General features: G+C 35.0%; 1 protein-coding gene across 3 annotated transcripts in view; it reads left to right on the forward strand.

Moving 5' to 3' along the window:
• The window catches only part of LOC106870565 (neuropeptide FF receptor 2), a 90,455-nt gene that overhangs the window by 48,902 nt on the left and 16,553 nt on the right, over positions 1-25,000 (forward strand). For all 3 annotated transcript variants that reach the window (XM_089355617.1, XM_089355615.1, XM_089355616.1), the window contains 5 exons: positions 3,665-4,100; positions 9,105-9,538; positions 18,101-18,199; positions 18,899-19,064; positions 21,113-21,175. In XM_089355617.1, the coding sequence (XP_089211743.1) occupies positions 3,713-4,100; positions 9,105-9,538; positions 18,101-18,199; positions 18,899-19,064; positions 21,113-21,175 (1,150 nt within the window). In that variant the 5' untranslated portion in view covers positions 3,665-3,712. The remainder of the gene's footprint in view (positions 1-3,664; positions 4,101-9,104; positions 9,539-18,100; positions 18,200-18,898; positions 19,065-21,112; positions 21,176-25,000) is intronic.

A 25,000-nucleotide genomic window follows, 5' to 3' on the forward strand; every position in this document is an offset into this window, starting at 1 on the left:
ATATATATATTTTTATATATATACATATATATATATATATATATATATATATATACACACATACATACGTATATGTATTTACATAAATATATATACATATATATATATATAAATACATACATATATATATATATATATATATATATATATATATATATATATATATATATATATATATACATATATACATTTATACCTACCTACCTACCAACATACATACATACATATACATACACATGCATATACATATACATGCATATACATACATATATACATTTTTTCATATTTCTTACGAAGAAGAGCGCGGGATACCTTCATATTATATTGAGAGAAATAAATAATTGCCAATTATATGAAGTTCGAGAATAGACAGATACTTTTTTTACTGACATGTTATCATCATCATCATCATCATCATCATCATCATCGTCAGTAGTAGTAGTAGTAGTAGTAGTAGTAGTAGTAGTAGTAGTAGTAGTAGTTAAATGAACTACACTTTTAGCTTCTTTCCTTTTGTCTAGTTTCCCCTTTTTTTTGTTTTTTTTTTACTCTGTTCGTTTTAATATATTATTGTAAGAGTCAGATTTCTCCAACAGAATAAATAGCTACAAGAGAGATTCTTTTGAAGAAATGAAATATCCGAACATTATATCGACTGAGGTGCAACAGTGTTAGTGAGGTAAGCAAATTTAAACTTGCTTTAGAAAGAAATTACAAACAGAAAGAAGAGAGCCAGATCGATAGCCAATCGATTACTCCTGATAGAACTTGGTTAATCTTAAAGAAGGCTCGTACTTTTTTTAAACAAGGCTCGAGGCCTCTATAACGTAAGAAAAGCAAGGAAGACGCAACAAATTCAAAAGATGTTGATTGAAAGAATGTTTAAAGGACTGAATATCATAGACCAAACTTCTATAGGTCTGCATATCATAGAATACCATAGAGTACCATAGACGTGAATATCATAGAACTGGCTATCATAGACCAGAGTAAAACATTAAGAAGAAGATGGTAGTGTGTTCCAAGAAGCATCATTTCAAAGGATGAAAGTCTTGGAATAAAAGGACTTATGATTAACACGAAGCTCGAGAGAGAAACAACACACCTAAGAAAAGAAGCGGTAACAGATTTAAAGGTCTTGAGAGGGGGTTTCTTGACCAGAAAGTTCATCAGAGCAATGACCATAGAAATATTTATAGGAAAGACACAACGAAGATACGTTTCAACGATGAGCCCAGGAGTATAATCTTATAGAGAAACGAGGAGCTATCGTGTTAATTTGATTATTAACTCGGTCAAGCAAGTTAAGACACTGATGGTCCAAAGATGGTCGTAATTTTTAATAAATCTATTGGAGAGTTTATTATAAATTTCGTCATTTAATAACTAATTTGTGTTGGGGGACAAAGGATCAATAACAATTTTTAATTGACGTCCTTTTGAATCTGTTACTGAGTAATTTATGAGTTTTAAGTTATAAAATGTGAAGGCGCGTGGCCAAGTAGTTAGCGTGTTGCTCTCGCGATCGCTTGATCGTGGGTTCGATTTCCAGAACGAGGAAATTTCTGCCCAGAAGCTTACACAGGTTCCTGGCCTTTTTGAAGGGTAGGACGGAAATTCAAGAACAGCTGGAGCGGTACGGGATCCGGTTGTAGAAAGCGGGAGTTTTCTAGGATAGTATGCTGAAGTGACCGCTTCACAGGATGGAGAGAAATCTGTTCACTAGACGGATGGTAGAGACTTGACAAAGGACGGCGACTTGATATCGAAGAAGAGTTTATTACAGAGGTAGTGGCGAAGAAAGTGATGGCAGATTCGGTGTATATGGATGTGAAGAATGACAGTCGAGATAGAAAGGAATGTCTAAAGGTTAAGTGAGGTGAAGAGGTAGATTTATAAAGATTGTTTGCTTGTGATAAACTTTTAATTAAGAGTGAATCAATTATCTCAAATTTCTTCGAGAAGAATCATATTCATACTTTATGCAAATCATAAAATTTATTCATTTCAAAACACTTGTAACCATTTCTACTACCAAGTTTATCATTTAAGTACATTAAACATGCAAACCACCAAATGTTGAAAATATACCTCTCAACACAATTTTCAATCTCATTTTAGATGGAGGTTGGTGGGGGTTGCTATTGGTATTTTATTTTCTACATAACACGATTTCTTCGAATTATTTTGTACAAAATTTTGAAGTCAACGCAAGAAAACTAGTTCAAGATATTCCAAAAACTTTATCGATTTATAATAATCATAATGCACATTCATTTAGGATATTGAAGAAAGTTTACATAATATGAAAATAGCGGTGGGGGATATCGATTTGCTATTCAAAAGATTATTTGTCTAAAATAAATTCCGTTTATCATACTTTCGCTTCAAGTGGATCTTTTCTCTGTTGAATAAAAACAAAAACATGCTTGATTGTGCTGAAATGCAGAAACGTTTTGCGTTGAACTATACGACGAAACTTCTCTATTGTGGCCGTAATTATTATCATTGTCATTATTCTTATTGTTGGTGGTGTTGCCGTTTTAATGCACTTAAAGTATTCACTCAAGCAAACAAAATGGAGACTTATCAAATGTAGGTCAGTTGAAGCAATGTCCAGATTTATGATAATAACCGTATTCACATTAATACCTTCAACAATACCCTCAAGACGGACAAATAACATTATTTAGTTGTTAGAATATGGTTAATTCGATTTCTTTTATTCATAAAAATGCTGTTTAGAGAAGCTCGTCTACAAAATGGGTAACGTTTCTGATAGATCATGTGACACCGGAGCTGAGAATAATTGCGAACGAAATAAATTGAACTGAAAACCACAGGCTGAATTATCGATCCTTCAACAAAATGAATGAGATTAACGTTACTCCCTTCATCGTTCCATTCATTTACTAAACACCTCCCAATAATAGACCTTTTATCGTTTGTTTCAGTCATTAGACTGCGGTCATACTGGGGCACCACCTTGAAGAATTGTAGTCGAAAGAATCGATCCCAGTACTTAATTTTCTTTTAAGCCTGGTACTTATTCTATCAGTCTCTTTTAACACATTTACTTAATCAAAATTTAGTCGTTCTAAAACTTGGTAATATGTTGAATTCGTCCATCTGTTTTCTCCGTCGACTATTCCGAGTAGAATTGCTGGGGTACGGTTTGTCCTCGTGCCTCTCTTCCATAGGGTTCTATCAGCAGCAACCGTTATTTCGCCCTCCATCTGGATTCTAAACCATGAGTAACTGAGATAGTGGATATCATCCAACCATCTCGTTCTTGGTCTATTCCGAAGTTTCCTACTGGTCAACTTGGCTTGAGGAAACTGTCTTGTGATTCTTTTCGGTGACATTCTAACCACGTGTCCATTGTACCGGAAATGTGACATTTCAATGCAGAGAAGTAACGGTTTGACCTGGTGAGACTGTTTCGTCTCTCGGCTACACAACGTGTCGAGTAAAGGTACTCCAAAGATCCTACGAATGAACCCCATATCAGCCGTTTGGGTTCGCGATTGTACTCCTTTGACATTATCCAACATTCATAACCGTTGGTGAGGACGGACACAAAACCCAAATGATTATGTTGAATTAAAATTATAAATAAATGAAAATACAGATTTAAAATCTTTATATTTTCTTTCTCTTTCAGGGAAGAAACTGCAGTCTTTGACGTCAAACTGAAGAATAAAACATCAAGATGAATATCAGTGGTAACATCACTTTTAACAACAGTATAAGCAGCTTCTGTCTGCCGGGCAGCACAGTTAAACAAAAAGACATATCACGCCTGGTGCATATGTTCCAGGCCCCTAGTCCAGCACCCGTCATTGCCATACATGAAATAGTCTTGAAAATAAGTTTGTATGTTGTAGCATTCATCATGGATATTGTTGGTAACGTGCTGGTTATGTTAATTATCTACCTCAACAAACGGATGCACTGCACAACCAATTATCTTATCATGAATCTGGCAATTTCAGACATTTTGGTTGGATTGTTCTGTATGTGGGTCCACATCGGTAATCAAATCACTCCAGAATGGCCGTTCGGTGATTTGGTCTGTAAAGTCAACACATTTATTCAAGGTAAGTACGCTGTATTTATTTGTATATATCAACTATAAATAATAACAAAAATGGATCATTTTGTTTTGTTTGCTTGTTTTTAATTAGTTTTGCTTTTGACTAGAATCCTACCAAACAGTAACAAGTCTGAAGAAGTGATAGCTATCTCTTTTTTATATATATAAGAAAGTCCTGAACAAGGCGAGAAGCTACTTAGTGTAAGGCACTATAGAGAAGAAGGAATTATTAATTAATTTACTTTAGACTTGAAAGAGCTCGAAAACAATGAGGTGGAAGAGAGTTCCAAAGTCTGGCATTTCGAGGGGGAAAGCTACGAGCGTAGAAAGACCTCCATTTTCGTGAAAGCACAGCAACTAAAGAGAACATGAAGATTATCAAAGTTTAAAATTACTAAAATATGATCGCCATCGCAACTTGTTATGCATTTTAGTTTTCATACCATTTCTTTTAATCTTCCTGATTTCTTCTTCTGGTCGCTGTGTATTCCACGGACACGTGTACTCCTAACGTAATCCTCAAGCAGAATCAGCATGATATAGTGTGTGGCAAAGCAGTGCCTTTTGAATTACAGGTGCAGTCCAGGAGCTTCCACACAGTTTCCGTCTATCCGATTTCACTCCCAAGGCATGGGTCGATCCTATGACACAGCAAAAGCACTTGCTCAAGGTGCTACATCATTGTGAAGCCAGTTTCTCGAACGTCCAGTCAACGAAGAATGAAATACCTGAATGGCTAAAGTATCTAACTATCAGGTTTTCGAGTTGTGATTTAAATATCTATTGTATATCTAAAAATGTATTTGATATTACAGGATGTAGATACCATAGATACCAAAAATAGATAACAAACTTGGCATTGTTACAAGAGATAAATTAATTTTCTATTTATTCAGAAAGTGTTACACTTATCTACTTCGGGCCATAAAATCGGAGCTACGACTAAACACTATAAAAGACTTCTCATATCTATCTATCTTTATATATATGTGTGTGTGTGTTTATACATATATGTATGTATGTATGTATGTATGTATGTATGTATGTATGTATTTATGTATGATATTTCTTTGAGTTTAATTTAAGTTCTACTTGAGAAAGTTCAAGCCGGTCGCTAACAAAGCTACAAGACTTTTTGAATTAAGAAAGTTCCAGGTATTTATAAATATGTGGTTGGCATGTTTAGTTTAACTGTCGTTGTATACACCCGAGTATGCGTATCTATTCACATAAGAATCTCAGATGAGTCTATGTATGTATGTATGTATGTATTCAAATTTCCACCCCTAAAGTTTATATTACTTATCTCTTTTGGGGGTTTTTTTTTATATTCCCCTTCATTAGGGCGGTGAGCTGGCAGAAACGTTAGCACGCCGAGCGAAATGCTTAGCGGTATTTCGTCTGCCGCTACGTTCTGAGTTCAAATTCCACCGAGGTCGACTTTGCCTTTTATCCTCTCGGGGTCGATAAATTAAGTACCAGTTGCGTACTGGGGTCAATCTAATCGACTGGCTCCCTCTCCCCAAATTTCGGCCTTGTACCTAGAGTAAAAAAGATTATATTCCTTTCATCTGATATAAGTATTGGCCACCCCTATCCTTCTTTCTTCTAGTTACCACCTCTTCCGCATCAGTCATTCTCTTACTAGCAGCTCTGCGACATATCCTTTTATGTAGATAAAGCCAATTATGGTTCCAGTACAGTGAGGGTCTGGGAGATTGTCTGACATTAACTGATTTATCACCATCAACTAGAATACAGTTGAACACTCCCAGTGGGATTTAATTCTAAATGGTTGAAGACTACATGCTGCATAAAATCTAAATATAAATAACAACGTCACCATTCCTTTATCTTGACCACCCCCATCTATTTTTCCTCTGCTACTCTCTAAATTATAGTTGGCTTAATATGATATGCATTATTTTCTAAACTCATTCTGCCATAGATATAACATAAGGAAATAAAGTAATTATTTTGCTTTCTATTATTGATGTAAATTTGTTAAAAAATAGTTTACCCTTTATGTTTGAAATCTATATGGTCATCTGCGTCTGAAGAGAGCGGTTTCTTTCAGACTGATGTAACGCTGTCATTGCTCAATTAAATGTAGCTGCTTGAAACGGCCGTAATGCATTGACACCTATACATCCTTGTTACATGTATGTATGTATATATATATATATATATATATATATATACATACGCACATATCTAATAAACACAGTATATATTTTTTTAATGAGCTACCAATAGTTTCATGTGATGAAAACAACTAAGAACCATTTTATAATACATTTGGTGTCTTCACACAATCCTCAGACTCTGCCCACACGGTATAACATGCTAAGACAGGATGATGCGTATGTGTGTCTTTGTGTGTGTGTGTGTGTGTGTGTGTGTGTGTGTGTGTGTGTGTGTGTGTGTGTGTGTGTGTGTATGTGTGTGTGTGTGTGTGTTTGTGTGTTATGTGTGTGTGTGTGTATGTGTGTGTGTGTGCGTGCGTATGTGTGTGTAAGATCGTCATCTGCAGTGTGTACAGCAAGATTTAAAACGATTATTGGCATATTTATAAATTTCTAATATGTACGGTGTCTTATGTCAATAATGTTGTCATCGATGGAGTAGGGTGTTCTCCTACGACAGCGATCAGGATGTTTTGCGTTCGAGCCTGCCTAGACATGTATATATTTATACACGCGCATATATATATATATAAATTTGTGTGTGTATGTGCGTGCGTGTGTTTTATTTGGTGTCTAAACAGCTCTGCTTCACGATATCCGAACGCATCTTATTTTAAGAATGTTATATTTGATGAGAGACTGTTTCTCTGAGAATTTGATATGCTCTGCCAAACATTGGTAAATATTAACTACTTTAATAAAACCTGGCTGAGAGATTCCTACTTATGAACACATCCAACTGACTTTGAATTAAATTTAAATACGAATTAATACATTTTTAGCAACCAACATTTAAACCAAGATTCTTATTGCATTTTATAATACGATAATTAGAAGTGTGTGTGTGTGTGTGTGTGTGTGTGTGTGTGTGTGTGTGTGTGTGTGTGTGTGTGTGTGTGTGTGTGTGTGTGTGTGTGTGTTTATTTGTTTTTTCGTGCCGTTCCCCTCCGGCATAAAACAGCTGTCAACTGAAATAGATTTTTCTTGGTTTCTGAAAAGAATTCATGTATTTAAGAATCTTTATTTTATTGTTTTTCCTGTCCTACGTTCCTCCCACTTCATGTTTGACAAGAAATAAATTCTAATACGTCAAGATGTAAAGTTTTTAGGCTTGCTGCTGCTGCTGCTGCTGCTGCTGCTGCTATTCTTTTTATATCATTAATAGCTATTCATTCTAAAGAAGGAAAAATTACTTTGTATCTTGTCCACAGGTGTAGAATGACAATCAAACAGATAGAACACAGCAACAGAAGAAAAAAACAGAAAGAATAAAAGAAAAAAGCAGGAAATTCACAAAAAATACCTTTTTTTTAAATAAAAGAAAAAACCCGATCAATAGCTTGCCACCAGGCAGGAGCAAATGTTTGAAAGAATTTTTTCAAACTAACCTCGATGATTTGATTAAAACAAAATTGTTTTATAGAATATACATTGTTGAATGTATTGGTGAAAGTATATTGACGAAGTTTCAAGATGTGTTCAGTTGATCCAAGAGATCAAAGGCCTCCACGGCGACGGGAGGGCGATCTAATTAAGCAATTTGGGTCAAGAGGGAAAAGAATGGGGATCTTGTTCAAAACTGGGGCACCAGTTTTCATTTATGTTTTATGTAGTGTTTTTGGTACCGAAAGACTTTCAAACTTCGTATACTTATCTATTTTGTGTTATAGAACAGAAAAAATTTTTTGTATTCGGATTTATTTCATGTAAAAAATTGTCTTATTTCGATAATTTCAACCAATCACTGACAAGTATTCAGCTGTTTATACTTACTCCTTTGGCACTTTAAGCGGTGTAAAGCGTATTTAATCTCCATTACTTCTGACATTTTGCAGAGGCAACACACGTGTGTTCGTTTTCCCTAACCCTAATTGACTTGCTCCTTCCCTAAAAAACCATACCTTGTGCCTATAATAGAAAGGTTTATTAGCTACTGCCAATCTGCTTCAACCGTTTTTTGACAAGGAAATAATAATTTTATCACCGCCGAGAATCGTTTGTTTACGTAGTCAGTACTTAATTTTTACGGCTGTATGGACGTCAGTCATTGGTTGAAATTACAGAAATACGACAACTTTAACATGAAATAACTTGCGATGTACGTTTTTTTTTGTTAAGAAGACTAAGAGAAAAAGATGCTTTATATGACACATTCTACCAGTGTCCCAAGTTTCAAAGAGTTTCGTTAAGAAAATACTGGTGCCCCCGTTTTGAACAAGATCCAAGAATGGTACAATCAAGACATAACTGGAAGTGCATTGTGACCAGCGGTGTATAACGCCATCTGATGGTCTGGTCGATACTATGATATTGATGAAACATTGCTGATTTGTTGTGATATTTCAGCTGACAATGGATTATTCCATTGATCCGTTCTTCTTACATTCTTTTGCTTGACTCGCCATTTTAGCAATCTTCTACCCTCACCAATCAAAACTTAACAATTTCTAACGTAGAAATAAAAAAGAAATTTTCGAGGACAAAAATCAATTGTAACGGCTCCTCGCTCTAACACAATTAGATCGAAACATCGGTATCTCAAAGTTCCCCACCCCTTACGTCATTGAATCGTGTGTTTTGTCAAAACATTTTCTGAAAAAAAGTTGTTCTCCGAAGTGAAATACAACAATGATTAGCTTATTCACGTTCAAATCTACTGGAACATATTAAAACTGAATCAACTCACTATTGTTGTAATATTCCATTATTGATGCCATTAGTTTCGACTGTAATTGTCCATGTGTCCATATTTGACGCCATCTTTATCTTAAAAAATAAACAGCATTCCTTTGTTTCGTTCTTTTTCTTGTTTTCTTTTTCAGTGATTGCAGTAACGTTAAGCGTTCTCAGTCTGACCACAATATCAGCCGACCGTTTCATGGCTATCGTCTTCCCGCTTCGCAGTAGAATGTCTTCTACGAAAGCCAGCATCGTCATTAGTATGATCTGGTTTATATCAATCAGTGTTGCTGCGCCACAACTTATCGTTCGACACCAATCTGAATTTACTTGGGCTGACCGCCACGAGATTTATTGCGATGAAGTCTGGCCAACCGTATATATAAATACCAAATGCGAAACTGACCAGCCTGTCCGCAAGATTTACTATATAATCTTTATACTTGTTCTATATTTTATCCCCATTCTGGTCATGATAGTCGCCTATTCGATCATAGTGTTAACCTTGATGAAACGCAAAGCCCCTGGTGTTGCCATTTTGTCCACAACCTTGGCCCAAGAAAAGTCTAAGAGAAAGGTAAGTTTGGTGCCACAAAATGTACAGTTTAAGGGTGTGTTTGTTATTGTATGAATTATATATATGCACGTGTATATGTGTGAGTGTATGCATATGTGCCAGTATATTTGTGTGTGCGCACACACATATATATATGTATGTATGTATATATACATACACACACACACACACACACACACACACACACACACACATATATATATGTAGTCAATTCGAGGATGTCGGGTCCTCATTAGGGATTAAATAATCCAAAAATTTCACTGTTTAATCACTATCATATAAGGAGAAAATCTCGGCGATATGCTAAGGGTTATTATAGTAATACATATTGTTTATTATGATGAAAGAAAATGGAGAATTATGGATGTATAAATAATTTTTTTCTACGATATAAATTATTTATACATCCTTAATTCTCCATTTTCTTTCTTTCATCCTTATATATATACATATCTATATATTCATATATATGCGAGTGTGTGTGTTTTATTAAATACACGACTATGTTCAAGTGTTATCTTTATTTATTTTAGATTTTTCATATTTTCTTATTAGTTTTTTATGGTTGATTTGGAAAAATGGAGTTCCGAGATCCATATCCGACGTTTCTAGACCTTCACAGTCTCGTTTTCGAGAATTGATTACATCTGGCGTTGTATGTAATGAAAGTACATAAAAGAAAAACAGTCCCCCTTTTATACGAACATGAAATTACATGATATTACAGCTAAAAACGAAAAATATACGACGGAATTCCAAAGGAAATTGATCGAACGGCAAAAACACACAACGGCTGTGATTACTGATGCATGGAACCAATGGTCCAAAATCCATTAGGGGAAAAGTCTACACAAATCCAATCAGTATATAAGAAGCAACACAAATAACAAATAGATTCAATTCAATTCTTGAAGATGAGAGTGTGAAGATCTAGAAACGTCAGAAACAGGTCTAGGAACTCTGGTGTTCCAAACCAACTGTAAAAAGCTAATAACAGAAGAATGCCCTGAAGAAAATATGTTCTCCACATATGGGCATGTGTATGTGTGCTCGCTTGCGTGTGTGTGTGTGTGTGTGTGTGTGTGTGTGTGTGTGTGTGTGCATCTTTCATTTTTTATCTCTTACTTGTTTCAATCATTAAAGCGCGACATTGCTGGAGCACCACCTTGGAGAATTTTAGTCAAATGAATCAACGCCAGTACTTATTTTTTAAGTCTGACACTTATTCTATCACTTGACAACCGTTTTTGATGTGTTTATCTTCCCGTAGTTTAGCGGTTCGCCAAAAGGAAACGATAGAATAAGTACCAGGCTATATATATATGTGTGTGTGTGTATATATATATATATATATATACACACACACACACACACACACACACACACATACATGATTGTCCGCTAGCTCCAAAAGTTGTTTTTTTATTACTGTCTCTCTGTTTATTTCCTCGTGTTCCTTTTTGCTGAAGAGCGTAGGCTCGAAACTTAAAAGATTATCTCACCTTCCCGAGCGTCAAACTAATACACCTGCTTGTTGTTTATACACCTGTCTTCGTCTTCTGTTTTTCTGTAAATTTCAACTATATACATACACATATGAACAATTCTTCGGGCGAGATTTTCAGTCACCTGAAATATCGCTTGTAGCGAGAATCTTTGAATAGAGACGGAGTGAATAACATCAAATTAGAACGAATGAGTATACGTGTGTGTGTACGTATGTATGTATGTATGCATGTGTATGTATATGTATATTTTTTTATTAATATTTAGAAGACGCATCAGAGTGACTCAAGGCCCGAGAGTTTCGTGCGTTAACACTTATCAAACCATATATAAATACAAATACACACACGTGTGTGTGTATATATATATGTATATATATATATATATATATATATATATATATATATATATATATATATATATATATATATATATATATATATATATATATATATATATATATATATCGTATGTGTGTGTGTACACAGAAAAAGACATACAGACAGACAGTGGGGCGGACTGACAGGCAAACAGACGGATAGACAGAGTGTTAGAGACTTTGATACACATTTATAGTTTTGTTTTAAATACGAGTTGTATTTCATAATTTCTGTCGTTCGCTTGAATTTCATTGATGCAACTTGTGATTTGCTGACAACTGTATCGTTTACTGCTTTGATATTTGTTTATTTAAGTGAAAATATATTGAACACCGTAATTATTTTTGACTTCATTCAATTCATATCGCCATATATCGATGATTTTTTTCTGTGGAAGAATTTAAAGAGAGCTAAGAAAATATGTCATAGGAGAAATGTTACGGATGGACAGCTGTATCACTATGTATACGCTGATACACGGATTAATTTGATTTCGTGCAAACAAAGAGCTGTCTCGGTTTAGTTTACTTAAAATGAATCTCATCACATCACGTATAATAATTTCTGTCTCAAATCCAAGAACTTACAAAGCCGGTTACCCGGTTTCTGTGGCGTATAAATGACCAGAGATCACAACATCCACCCTTGAGTGGTTCACCTGTCCGTCGCAGGGTTAATCATTGACGGTTGAGTGAACTGGGGGTAGCGTGAAAGGAAATGTTTTGCTCAATAGCACAACGCTCTGCTTGGTCCGGGAATAGAAACCGTGGTGTTGCCATCGTGAGTGTGACACCCCAACCACTAGGTCACACGCCTTCACTCACCACACCGTACCAAATGCCTAATGTGGATCTCAAAAATGCAGTAATTCTTGGAAAGGAATCCAGTTGCCAATCACGTGGTTTATCAACATGTTTCTTAAATCCAAGATGAACGAGTAAAATTTTTAGAACGATTGTCTATTGTTTATCATTAAGGATTGTTTATGCTTCGTGTTGGTATTTATGGCTTTCTACTAAAAAAAAAACATACGGAACACAAAGTATTCTAAGACCAAACAATTGTTCAATTTGAAACTACATCACGTGATCCAGATATGTCTATTGTGGAGTCAATTTGGTTAAAATAATTCTGCCCTGGTCAGCTTGTTTAATGTAGTTCTAAATTAACAAAAGACTGGATGTGGACAGAAACTGAACGGAATCCCATAGTATATACATAGGTATTTTGCGCACGTGCTCGCGCGTGTGTGTAAGTGTGTGTGTAAGTTTGTGCGTAAGTGTGTTTGCTACACCCAGCACTCGACAACCGATTCTAGTTTGTTTACATCACCTTGACTTATCAGTTAAAGAGATTGATAGAATAAATACCAGACTTTTTTTTTTTAAAGTAGTGGGTCTGTTTGTTCGACTAAATTCTTCAGTCCGGTGCCCCAGCATGGCAATGACTGATAACCGGCGGAGCTTTTCTACTGTTGATCTATACACAATAAATAGTAACCAAATGCTCACAAATCGTACCATTCCGTCTTTAAAAAAAGAAGGCATCGGAAAATGTGATCCTGTATTCGTCGCTGGTCAACGATATTGCACGGATAATAACTTAACCACCTTTTCTGCTGTGTCCGGTCTGTTTCCAAAAGCAGGGGTCTAACCCCAATTCCACATGCCACTTCTCCACTCATGGGTATATTACAAAGGAAAGGTAAATGAACATATGTTCACGGCATCTGTGGAGGTGCAAGGGATGCCAATTATTGGTTAAATATAACTGTACATATCTCCGGATTTTCTGTCGGAGATTATTCCGTTAGACTTTTTTAAATGCCCAATAAATTACCCCAACAAGATAATCGAATAAGACAAAAAATTACGTTGGTCATCACTGGAACATCTTCGGAGCTAAATAACAATAACAAAAACATTACATAAATACTACTGCACGCTATTCTTAAACCTAAAGCAATTTCACCGAGACTTGCGGCAAGACAAATGTTTAAATAATAACATTTAGGAAAATAGCTGATGCAAAAAACAAAATGACTGCACTCAATAGATTTATTATAGAAGAACATCGATCAATTTTGATAGCCAAATATAATCCAAAATTCAATATTCAGCTAATACATTCTCATAATGTAACTAAGCTTAGCTGGATTTATCTATAAATAATTTAAAATCCTGGAATAATTCAGCGAGTGGACAATCGATGCAATAACGCAATGATCTAATCCTTTGCTTCAATTACATTAATTTCAAATGTCTATCATTCCGGTGCATTTCGTTGGGTTGACAAGTTCAGGACGACCGAGGAAAAAGAAAACCTAAATCCGTCTTGTGAGACGGAGCTTCGTAAAACTTTAACATACCCGTGTGTTTCATGATGTATGTTTAAAGAAAGTTCCAACATATATGTGTGCATGTATGATATTTTATATACAATATATATATGTATATATATATATATATATATATATATATATATATATATATATATATATATATATATATATATATGTATGTATGTATATATGTATGTATGTATGTATGTATGTATATCTCTTTTTTTACTCTTTTATTTGTTTCAGTCATTTGACTGCGGCCATGCTGGGGCACCGCCTTTAGTCAAGCAAATCGACCCCAGGACTTATTCTTTGTAAGCCTTGTACTTATTCTATCGGTCTCTTTTTACCGAACCGCTAAGTTACGGGACGTAAAGACACGAGCATCGGTTGTCAAACGATGTTGGGGTGACAAACACAGACACATAAACATATGCACACACACATACATATATACGACGGGCTTCTTTCAGTTTCCGTCTACCAAATCCACTCACAAGGCTTTGGTCAGCCCGAGGCTACAGTAGAAGACACTTGCCCAAGGTGCCACGCAGTGGGACTGAACCCGGAACCATGTGGTTGGGTAGCGAGCTACTTACCACACAGCCACTCCTGCGCCTGTATATATTAATTTTTCATGAATTATTTTTCTTGTGAATTGTTTGCCACTGTATCGAGATTATTTCCACACTGGTGGCTGCAATGATTTCGGTGCAAAGCGAATCAGTTGCGGTGCAGACATCAAAACGATTGGTTGGAAGTCTCTATCATGGTAACGCGTGCTGAAGAAGCTAAGGCCATTTTTGCCAGTGCAGAAACCGGTCCACGTGAGTCCAAATACTTAAATCTACGTTGGGAGATTGTCTTAACCCGATTTGCCTTCGGTTGATTTCTATAGTTATCAACAGTGTATTTTGGCGATTAAAATAAGAGTTTTGACTGTTGTTTCCAGCAGGAAGACATACTTAATATGTCCTTTGATTAATTCTAATCCTTCAACTATATATATATATAGATAGATAGATAGATAGATAGATAGATAGATAGATAGATAGATAGATAGATAGATAGATATACATACATACCTATATATATATAGTATATATATGTATGCATATATATACTATATATATATATATAAATATATATATATATACATACACATATATATAAGGTATACTATATACATACATATATATAAGATACACTATATCCATACATATGTATATTTATAAATATATATAATGTTTGTACAAATCTTTATTCATACATATGTACATAATTATATATATATATATATATATATATATATATATATATATATATATATATATATGCGAGTAAAAATAAATACAAAAAAAGGTGGATTTTTTTGTATGATTGTGTATAGAGGAATATATTATTTTGCTTAAAAGAGTTCCAACACTGTCTGTTTTTTATGTTTTATTTATATTCCTGCAGAACTAATGTGGGGTATAGAATATGGAATATACAATATATAATATAACATACAATATATAATATAAAATAAAATAAAAATGGATGGCACCATGAAATAAAGTATTGAATGTAGATGAAATATTGAGTGTTCAATATAAAGGATCAAATATATAAATATATAAATATAAATATATATATATAAAGGCGACTCGAGTTTCAAGGCTATTTCCCTTCGTCATGGCCGGTATGACAGTCTTTAACAGACTGTAATAAGTTGGCTGGTTTTCTGTCTTTTATACCAATTCCTTTGGATGGCAGCAGTAGGTGTCTGGCTATTTTTAGAATTGATGTTAAATCTATTTTTAGACATGATGATATTTTAATTTATTGTTTTGTGTGGGTTGTAGGGATAAGATTTTTAAACCCCAGTAGGTGTTTGGCTGTTCTTAGAAATGATGCCAAATCTATTTATAGAAATGATGATATCTGAGAGATTTTTTGTGTTTTGGTTACAGGGATAAGATTTTTAAACCCCAAGTAAGATGGATTTAATCATTGTTTGTTAAGAGTGGGTTTGAATTTCTTAATAAAGTCCTTTTCTTTGCATTTTCTTTCAATTTCATTCCGGTTGTAAAGTTTATGGAATGGAAATATAATAAAAGTTTGATGACCACATGTTGCTAGATGGTTACTCAGTGGTATTTGGCGGACTTCTGGGTTTTTAATATATATATATATATATATATATATATATATATATATATATATATATATATATATATATATGTATGTATGTATGTATGTACGTATGTATGTACGTATGTATATGTATGTATGTATGTATGTATGTATGTATGTATGTATGTATGTATGTATATATAGTGAGAGAGAGAGAATGAAAAGAGAGTAAGAGAGAGAGAATATTGTTAGCAAGCGGTTATCCCTTTCGATACATTGTCGGTTTAAAATAGATTGTTTTAAGAATTCTGTCTACATAATGAGACCAATTCTGGGTACTGACTAAGTAGTTGAAGTTTTCAAACAGGACGCTCATAAGATTCAGAAGTACAAAGATAAGGACAGTTTCCAAAGCATAGTATTTTCTATTTTTTGTCAATAGTTGTATTATTCGACTTTAAGTTCCAAATATAAAGAGAAGGCGCCATATCTTTTTACCTATTCTTGTTTCTAAAAGAATATGTATGTTGATAAAGCCTAAAGTTAAAGGGATTGACCGTTCAGACGAGGTAGAGTTTATATTTATAGTCTCATAGTAGACCAATTCTTTCAGTTTTCAATTACCTCCTAAGTGTCATTAATTGATGTTGATACATCTACAATTTGATGCATTATATTTCATTGATGAAGTTTCGGATTAAGATTGGTCAGAGTAGATAACGTAAGAAATTTTATATAGTAGAATATGAAATTTTAATAAAATTCTGTTAAAGAGCTTATGGGATTTGTGGCTAGGTGCAATATTTTTAAGAAGGTATTTAAAGAACAGATTAGTTAAGCCTGTAGATAACTGTAAATTGAAATGTGAGTTGTATATCTACGAAATATACTCATTCAACTACACACATGAGCTTACAGAAATTATATATATAAATGCATGTATATACACATGCATACAAACGTGTGTGTGTGTGTGTGTGTGTGTGTGTGTGTGTGTGTGTGTGTGTGTGTGTGTTTGTATGTGTGTGTAAACGTCGAAAATCCACGCAGTTTCCATCTATCAATCTCACCTGCAAGTATTTAGGACAATATCTTTCACCTGATTAAAACTTTTTCAGTATTTCATTATTTTATTGGATGTTTATAGAACGTCGGGCCCACAATCATGAAGTAGTGAGTTCGATTCCCAGACTGGGCTGTGTGTTATGCTCTTGAGCAAGACACTTTATTTAACGTTGCTCGAGTTCAACTCAGCTGTAGAAATGCGTTGCGACGTCACTGATGCCAAGCTGTATCGGCCTCTTTGCCTTCCCATTGGATAACATGCGTGGGTTGAGGAGGAGAGGCTGGTATGCATGGGTGACTACTAGCCTTTCATAAACAATCTTGCTTAGACTTGTGCCTCAGAGAGGAACTTTTTAGTTGCAATCCAATGGTCATTCATGACTGCAGGGAGTATTCACCCTTTAAATATTATCTTATCCTGACGGAATCCTTTGCCTCTCATCCTTCTGAGATCGACAACATAAGTACCACTGAAATACATCATCAACAACAACAAGAAAAATTAGCCTTGGACATTATTGCCTCGAGACCAAGGAATCATAAGGCCAGTTATTTGGTTTCCATGGCGGTAAGTGACCGAAATCACAAAATTCCCTCTGAATGGGATGCCTGTCCATCCCATTTACAGCCGAGTGGACTGGAGCCAAGTGAAATTAAGGGTTTTATTCAAGAACACAATGTATCACCCAGTTCGGGTATCGAGACCACGATCTTCTGGTCGTGAGGGCACCACCATAACCACTACGCCACGCGCCTTCTCATCCCTCCTAGATCGATAAAATAAATACCATTAAAGTACTGGAATCGATAAATCGATGAAACCTAAAATGTGAGATTTTATGGCAATGTTAGAAATCCTTTTATCCTTTCTTTTCGTTCTTTCGATTCCTACGCCTCAGAAGACCCGGTTACCCGGTTTCCACGGTGTATAAGTGACTGAGATCGCAATATTCCCCAGAATAAGATGCTTCCTAGTAATTTATTTTATCGATTCCAAAGCGACAAAGGGCAAAGTTAACCCCGGTGGGATTTGAACTGAGAACGTAAGAAGTCGGAAGAAATACTGCTGAACATTTTGTCCGACGTGTAAGCGAGTTTGCCATCTTGTCACCTTCTAGAAATCCTGACTATAATATTTTTTTTTCATTTCAGGTTATAAAGATGCTGATCATCGTATTAATTGTCTTTATTCTTTGCTGGTCACCTCAACAGATACTGTTGCTATGGGGACTCTTCCGTTCTAAGAAACAAGTAAGGATTTATATTTACATATTTGGATATCACTAACTGTTTGCTTAAACTTTTGTATTGTCAACAGCGAATGCTTTAGATGGCTTCCTTCAATTTATTCCATACGTGCTTTTTTCGTTGTTGTCGTCGATGTTGTTGTTACATTTAGAATGTAAGGAAAATACATAATCACAACAAACTTACATATGACTGCAAACATATACATATACATACATACATATATATATATATATATATATATATATATATATATATATATATATATATATATATATATATATATGTATGTATGTATATATATATATATATATGTTTATATATATATATATATATATATATATATATATATATATATATATATATATATATATATATATATATATATATATATATATATATAGGCAAACATACATTTAAGTATATGTTACACACACCTATTCGCAAATCCAGGGAAACGTCATGGCTCAAACAATGAAGCCGTGTCTCCTTGTCAGTAACAGACCTGAATCCCAAGAAAAAAAATTCGATTAAATCTGAAACAAAACGAAAACGTCAGCATGTCTTCTCTTCTTTCTTGCTTCGGTTGATTGCTTTGTGTTTGTTTTTGTTTTTGTTTTCAGATCTTGTTTCTATAAATGAATGTTTAGTTCTCGTCATAGATATTTACTTTCATATTAATTTCTGTCTTTCTTCTTCCAGTTCCCTGCTTATATTGAAACTGTTCGCTTTGTGGCGTTGTACGTGGCCTACTTAAACAGTTCTTTAAACCCGATACTCTATTGTGGTTTCAATGAAAACTTCCGAAAAGGTTTTATAGATGCTTTCCGTTGCAGCTTTTCCAAGAAAACTTTACGCATCTTCCCGAGTAAGTAAAAACTTTGATTCATCGAGTTAAATGCAACAACGTTAGATTTATGATTAATCTGTTGAATGAACTGAAAATTACACACACACACACACACACACACACACACACACACACACACACACACATATATATATATATATATATATATATATATATATATATATATATATATATATATATAAATATATATATATATATATATGTTTGTGTGTGTGTGTGTGTGTGTGTGTGTGTGTGTGTGTGTGTGTGTGTGTGTGTGTGTGTGTGTGTGTGTATATATTTATGGAGACGATATACCAACGTCCCTTGTAGCAGCCTTGATAATTGCTAAGAATTATCGACATGAAACCAATGGTAGTCTTGTTGCCCCTCAAGTACAGAATACCTATCTAACAATACGGTGTTGAGCATTCATTCTCACTGTTCGATATTAAAGTATCTCAATATTGTAACATGAAATTGCATTTGAACTTGGCCGTAATTTGATCTCACACCCACAAAATTAAATTAATCTAGCGGGAAGTAAATTTCTCGCTTAAATTAATTAAAATCAGTGAATATCATATTCAGAGTGAGTCAGAGAGAGGAGGGAGGGAGGGAGGGAGAGAGAGATGGTGGTAGAGAAAGAGTTTTTGAGAGAGAAAGGAAGAAATAAGAATTCAAAATACTAAAGACTTCAATGAAGAAATGAGAGAGAATGGTAAAAACACTGAAGATTCAACTCTGCGGTGAATACATACATCGGAAAAGAAGAGATGGAGGAGATGAGCATGTACAAACCTTCTGAAATAAATGTGTACGGGCGTGTATGTGTGCTTTCAAATTGCTATTAATTCCGTGACTTATCTTTGCACTAAAACTATAACACAACACCTGAAGCTATATAAAGAAGACACCTGTTAATTATCCAATACTTCCTATCGTATCGCTTCTTGCTTGACTGTCTTTACTCCTTCCGGGATCGATAAAATAAGTACCAATCAACTACTTGAGTCGATTTAATTCAGTATCTCCCTCTTCCAACAAAGTTTAATATCTTGTTCGTCTATTTTAGAAATATGTTACATTGCTTATAGCAATGAATTATGCCTCCCAGACCAACCACCCACCCACCGACGCACACCTGTACGAATTATTGGTTTTTGTATTACCTGTTAAATTGGGGCAAAAGTCTCTAACGAAAATGCTATATCAAGACGTTGAACTTCTAAATATAAGCCGATCGTTATTACACCGTTTTCATCCTAATTTACCTGTTCTAAATACAAGGACGGGAAGGTGCAGTGCACGGCGTAGTGGTTACGGTGTTACCTTCACGATCGTAAGATCATGGTTTCGATTTCTGAACCAGGTGGTGTATTATGTCCTTGAGCAAAACACTTCATTTCAAATAACTGCAGTCCACTCAACTGTAAAGGATTAACCTTGCAATGTACTGACATCATTTTCAGAAGAGGAAGTTGTGATTCCAGTCATTTGCATGCCATGGTAACCAGGTAACTGACCCTATGGTCCTAAAGATCTGAGACAGTAGTGTTCAGGCTTTGATGATGATGATGATATTATGGACGGCGGCGGCTAGTTTCCCCTCCTCTTTTGCTATTTATTTATTTATTTATTTTGTATTTCCTTATAAAGATTTGTCGATATTTTCACACGTTATGAGTTGACAGAAATCGTCTTAGTCTGATTTATATCTTCTTCTTCTTCTTTTTCTTCTTCTTCTTTTACTTCTTCTTCTACTTCTTCTTTCCTTCATCAATATTCAAGTGACAGACCGAGCGTCGCGTCGCTTCAACTTCACTGACAAAATCACTTCAGGGCGTGATCAGATTCTGTCTTTGAGTGTGTGCATGTGTGTCTGTGCACACACACACACACATATGTGTGTGTGAAGGCGCATGGCTTAGTGGTCAGGGGGCGTTCGGCTCACGGTTGTTTTAGATTTCAAAGTTGTAGAATAACATTTTAAATGTCAAAACTAATTCTTTATTCGTCTGACGCTGTGGAAACTCTTGTAATTTCATTTTGTTTTTTTTTTCCAGTGCGAAATATTGAGAGAACATCATCAGGGATCGGAGAAAGACATTCCTCCAGGTGTCGCTCAAGTAAGTCTTTGGAAATAATTCATTTTTTGCTCCTTTACTTCTTTTACTTGGCTCAGCTATTGGACTGCGGCCATGCTGGGGTACCACTTCGAAGGATTTAATCCAACAAATAGGACGCCAGTATTGGTTTAAATTTGGTGCTTATTTTATCGATATCTTTTGCCGAACAGCTACTGTACGGGGACGTAATCAAATCAACACCGGTTGTCAAGCAGAGATTAGAGAAAAACACAGCGGCTATAGTAGAAGACACTTGCATAAGGTACCACGCAGTGGGACTGAACCTGGAACCAGGTGGTTGGGAAGCGAGCTTCTTACCGCACAGCCATATATATATATATATATATATATATATATATATATATATATATATATATATATATATATATATATATATATATATATATATATATATATATATATATATATATATATATATATATATATATATATATACATATATATATACATATACATATATATACATATATATATATATATAGATATATATATATATATATATATATATATATATATATATATATATATATATATATATATATATATACATATATATATATACATTATAAATTAAAAGGGTAAAGGATTATCAATTTATTAATTAATAAATCAATTAACAATTAATAATTTTTACCAAGCCCATCGGTATGAAAGCACCATTATTGGTGGAGAACTTATTTAAAAGCTCATATATATTTATAAATATAATTAAGGGATCAGCAAATATTTGCTCCACCATATACTGAAGTTCAGAAATAGCAGCTAAGTTTTTGCTAAAGTTTTTGCCTTTGTGAGTTACAAGTGATGCTATCTGTGGGATTCTCAGCTTTTTAGTTGCTATTTCTGAACTTCGGTATATGGTGAAGCAAATATTTGCTGATCCCTTAATTATATTTATATATATATATATACATATATATATATATATATATATATATATATATATATATATATATATATATATATATATATATATATATATATATATATATATATACGGAGAGAGTAAAAAGGAAGAAAGTGATAAGTGACAGCGAGATCGAATTGACCCGAAGTCTATAGACATTCGAAAGATCAGATTCGACTGCCTTATCCTTTAAATATCTCTGGAGTCGAAGCACAGCCGAATAGTTCGGTAGCTCTTTCCGCAACCGTGAGGTCATGGGTTCCAACCCACTGCGTGATAGTATCTTGTACACATTTCATTTCAAACACACCTCGAAATGACCCTTTCCTTGTGAGCGAAACTGAGAAGAAAGAAGCTGTTTAGATGTTCGTCGGGTGAATCGTACACGAAATTCAAAATATAGCATCAATTCAAATATCAGGCTGAGTAAAAAGTAAGCAACGTTTTGGAACATGAAATTCATCTCAATATATTTGAACAATGTGAAAATTTTATTCATCAAAGTAAGTAACATTACAATCAACGCGTTTTCGCCAACGAGTTACAAGTTTGTTTATTCTGGTAACATAAAAATCTGAAGTTCTGGAGCTGATGAAACCTTTGAACACACTTTTGGTATTGGTTTGATTTTTGAACTCCTCTCACAGGAAATCATCAAGGTGCTTGAAAAAGTGGTAGTTGTTAGGAGAAAGGTCTGGGGAATAAGCTGGGTGGGGAAGAACTTCTTAGCCCAGTTCCCTCAACTTCTGGAGCGTCATTAGTGAAAGGTGTGGTTGAGCATTGTCACTGATCCTCTTCTGTTGACCAATCTGGGACGGAGGAGCAGCAATTTTTCGTTCATTTTGGCAATTTCATGGCAATGTGTTTCTGCAGTAATGGTTTTTCCGGGTTTAAGAAGTATAGCAGTACGCCACCAAACAGTCACCACAGCCTTCTTTTTGAAGAGCTTGGGTTTAGGGAAGGTTTTGGGGATTCATTTTGGTTCAACCACTGCAAAGAACGTTTTTTTTATTATTGTGCAGAATCCACTTTTCATCGCAAGTCACAATACGGTCGGGAAATGGATTGGTCTGGTTATGGAGAAGAAGCCATGATTAAATTTCATATCTGCGCATTTTCTGATTTTCATTCAAATCGTATGTCGAGCCTTTTTTGATTTTCCATGCAAATGATTTCAGGCAGTTTTCTGACTAACTTGAAGTTATTTTTGTCTCGAATGGTTTTACGTGGATCTTTCTCAATGATGGTCTTTAATTGACCGTCATCGATGACAGTTGGGCGTCCACTAAGCTCACGATCTTCAAGGCTCAGGTCTCCACTGCGAAATCATTTAAACCATTTTCGAGCTGACCACTCACTGGCCATTTTCCTCATCACACGTTTCGTTAATTTCGCGAGCAGTTTCAGCTGCTTTACGTTCTTTTTTAAAGTTGAATAACAAAACTGCTCGAATATTGCGCTTTGAAAGTTCCATTTCAGATAATTGTAACAACGGTGAAAAAGATACCAATGTTAATTTATTGATGCATTTCGGAAAGTCTATGTCTGTATTATCAGACAATTTCAAAAACATGTTTAAAAAGAATTCAAAATGCTGCACAAATCCGGTACAAATTCTTCATGGTTCAAAACGTTTCTTACTTTTTACTCACCCTGATATTCCACGTTCAGGAGCAGATTCCATACGAGAGTTTCTCTTCAAATATAGCCCCGACCTTACTCAGAGCTTTTCGTATAATTACTTTTGTAACAACTAAACCGTGGAAGGCACAAATTAACCGTTCTAAAGATTGTTAACTTCATTTAAACATTTAATATTTTATCTTTTATCTCTTTTACCTTTTACTTGCTGCAGTCATTAGACTGTAGCCATGCTGGTGCACCATCTTGAAAAACTTTTAGTCGAATGAGTCGGACCCTGTACTTATTTGTTTGTTTTTTATGCCTGGTACTTATTCTGTCGGTATCTTTTGCCGAACCGCTAAGTTACGAGTGCGAAAACACACCGACACCAGTTGTCAAGCGGTGGTGGGATATATATATATTCTACAGTTAATAGAGTGATTGTGCAATTCACCAGAGAGGGGAAGGAGTTCACATCACCTCGCCCAGATCAACCGGGGCCCTCTGACAGGACCTTTCTCTTTGCTAAAAGAAGTTTGGATGATAATCCTTGTTGCAAGGCCTCTGACACGGCAAAATAAGTTGATGTCAGTCCCAGAACAGGTGTCAGGTATCTTCACAAACTTGGTTACTATGGCAGAGCAGCAAGAAGGAAGCCACTTCTTCGACCAGCCAACATCAAGCAGAGAAAAAATTACGTCAGTGAGATGATAATGAGGCCACTAGCATTTTGGGACGCTGTCATATTCTCCGATGAGTCCAGATTTGCTGTATTTCCTGACAGTGGTCGAGTGTGAGTCTGAAGACTGTGGTCAAGAATTTGATGTGAAAAGATTGCAGCCAACAATGAAACACGGCATCTATTCTCTGATGGTCTGGGAAACAATGGTTGATCAGAGCTGGTGGAGTGTGAGGGAAGCATAAACTCGGATAAATGGGTCCATATTGCAGAAAGGACTCCTTCCAATCGCTTCCAGTGGTGAATTGATTAAAGAAGACTCCTTGGAGTTTCTTGTCACACAGCAAAAATGACCCATGGTTTGTTGGATGAGAATGGCATTAAAAAGCTCCCATGGCCAATCCAGTCAACAGATATAAACCTTGTTGAACACCTCTGGGACATAATGGACAGGATATTTCATAAAAAGAACAAGAAAGCATCTTCAAAGTCAGATCTTTTGAGATTACTGCATGAAACTTGGCAAGAAATTCCACAAGAGAATATTCGTCATCTGATCAGAAACATGCCTAATATGGTCCTTGCATTGAAAAAT

The sequence above is a fragment of the Octopus bimaculoides genome, chromosome 7 (genome assembly GCF_046866305.1).
Source record: "Octopus bimaculoides isolate indiv1 chromosome 7, ASM4686630v1, whole genome shotgun sequence".
In the NCBI taxonomy this organism is placed as follows: domain Eukaryota; kingdom Metazoa; phylum Mollusca; class Cephalopoda; order Octopoda; family Octopodidae; genus Octopus; species Octopus bimaculoides.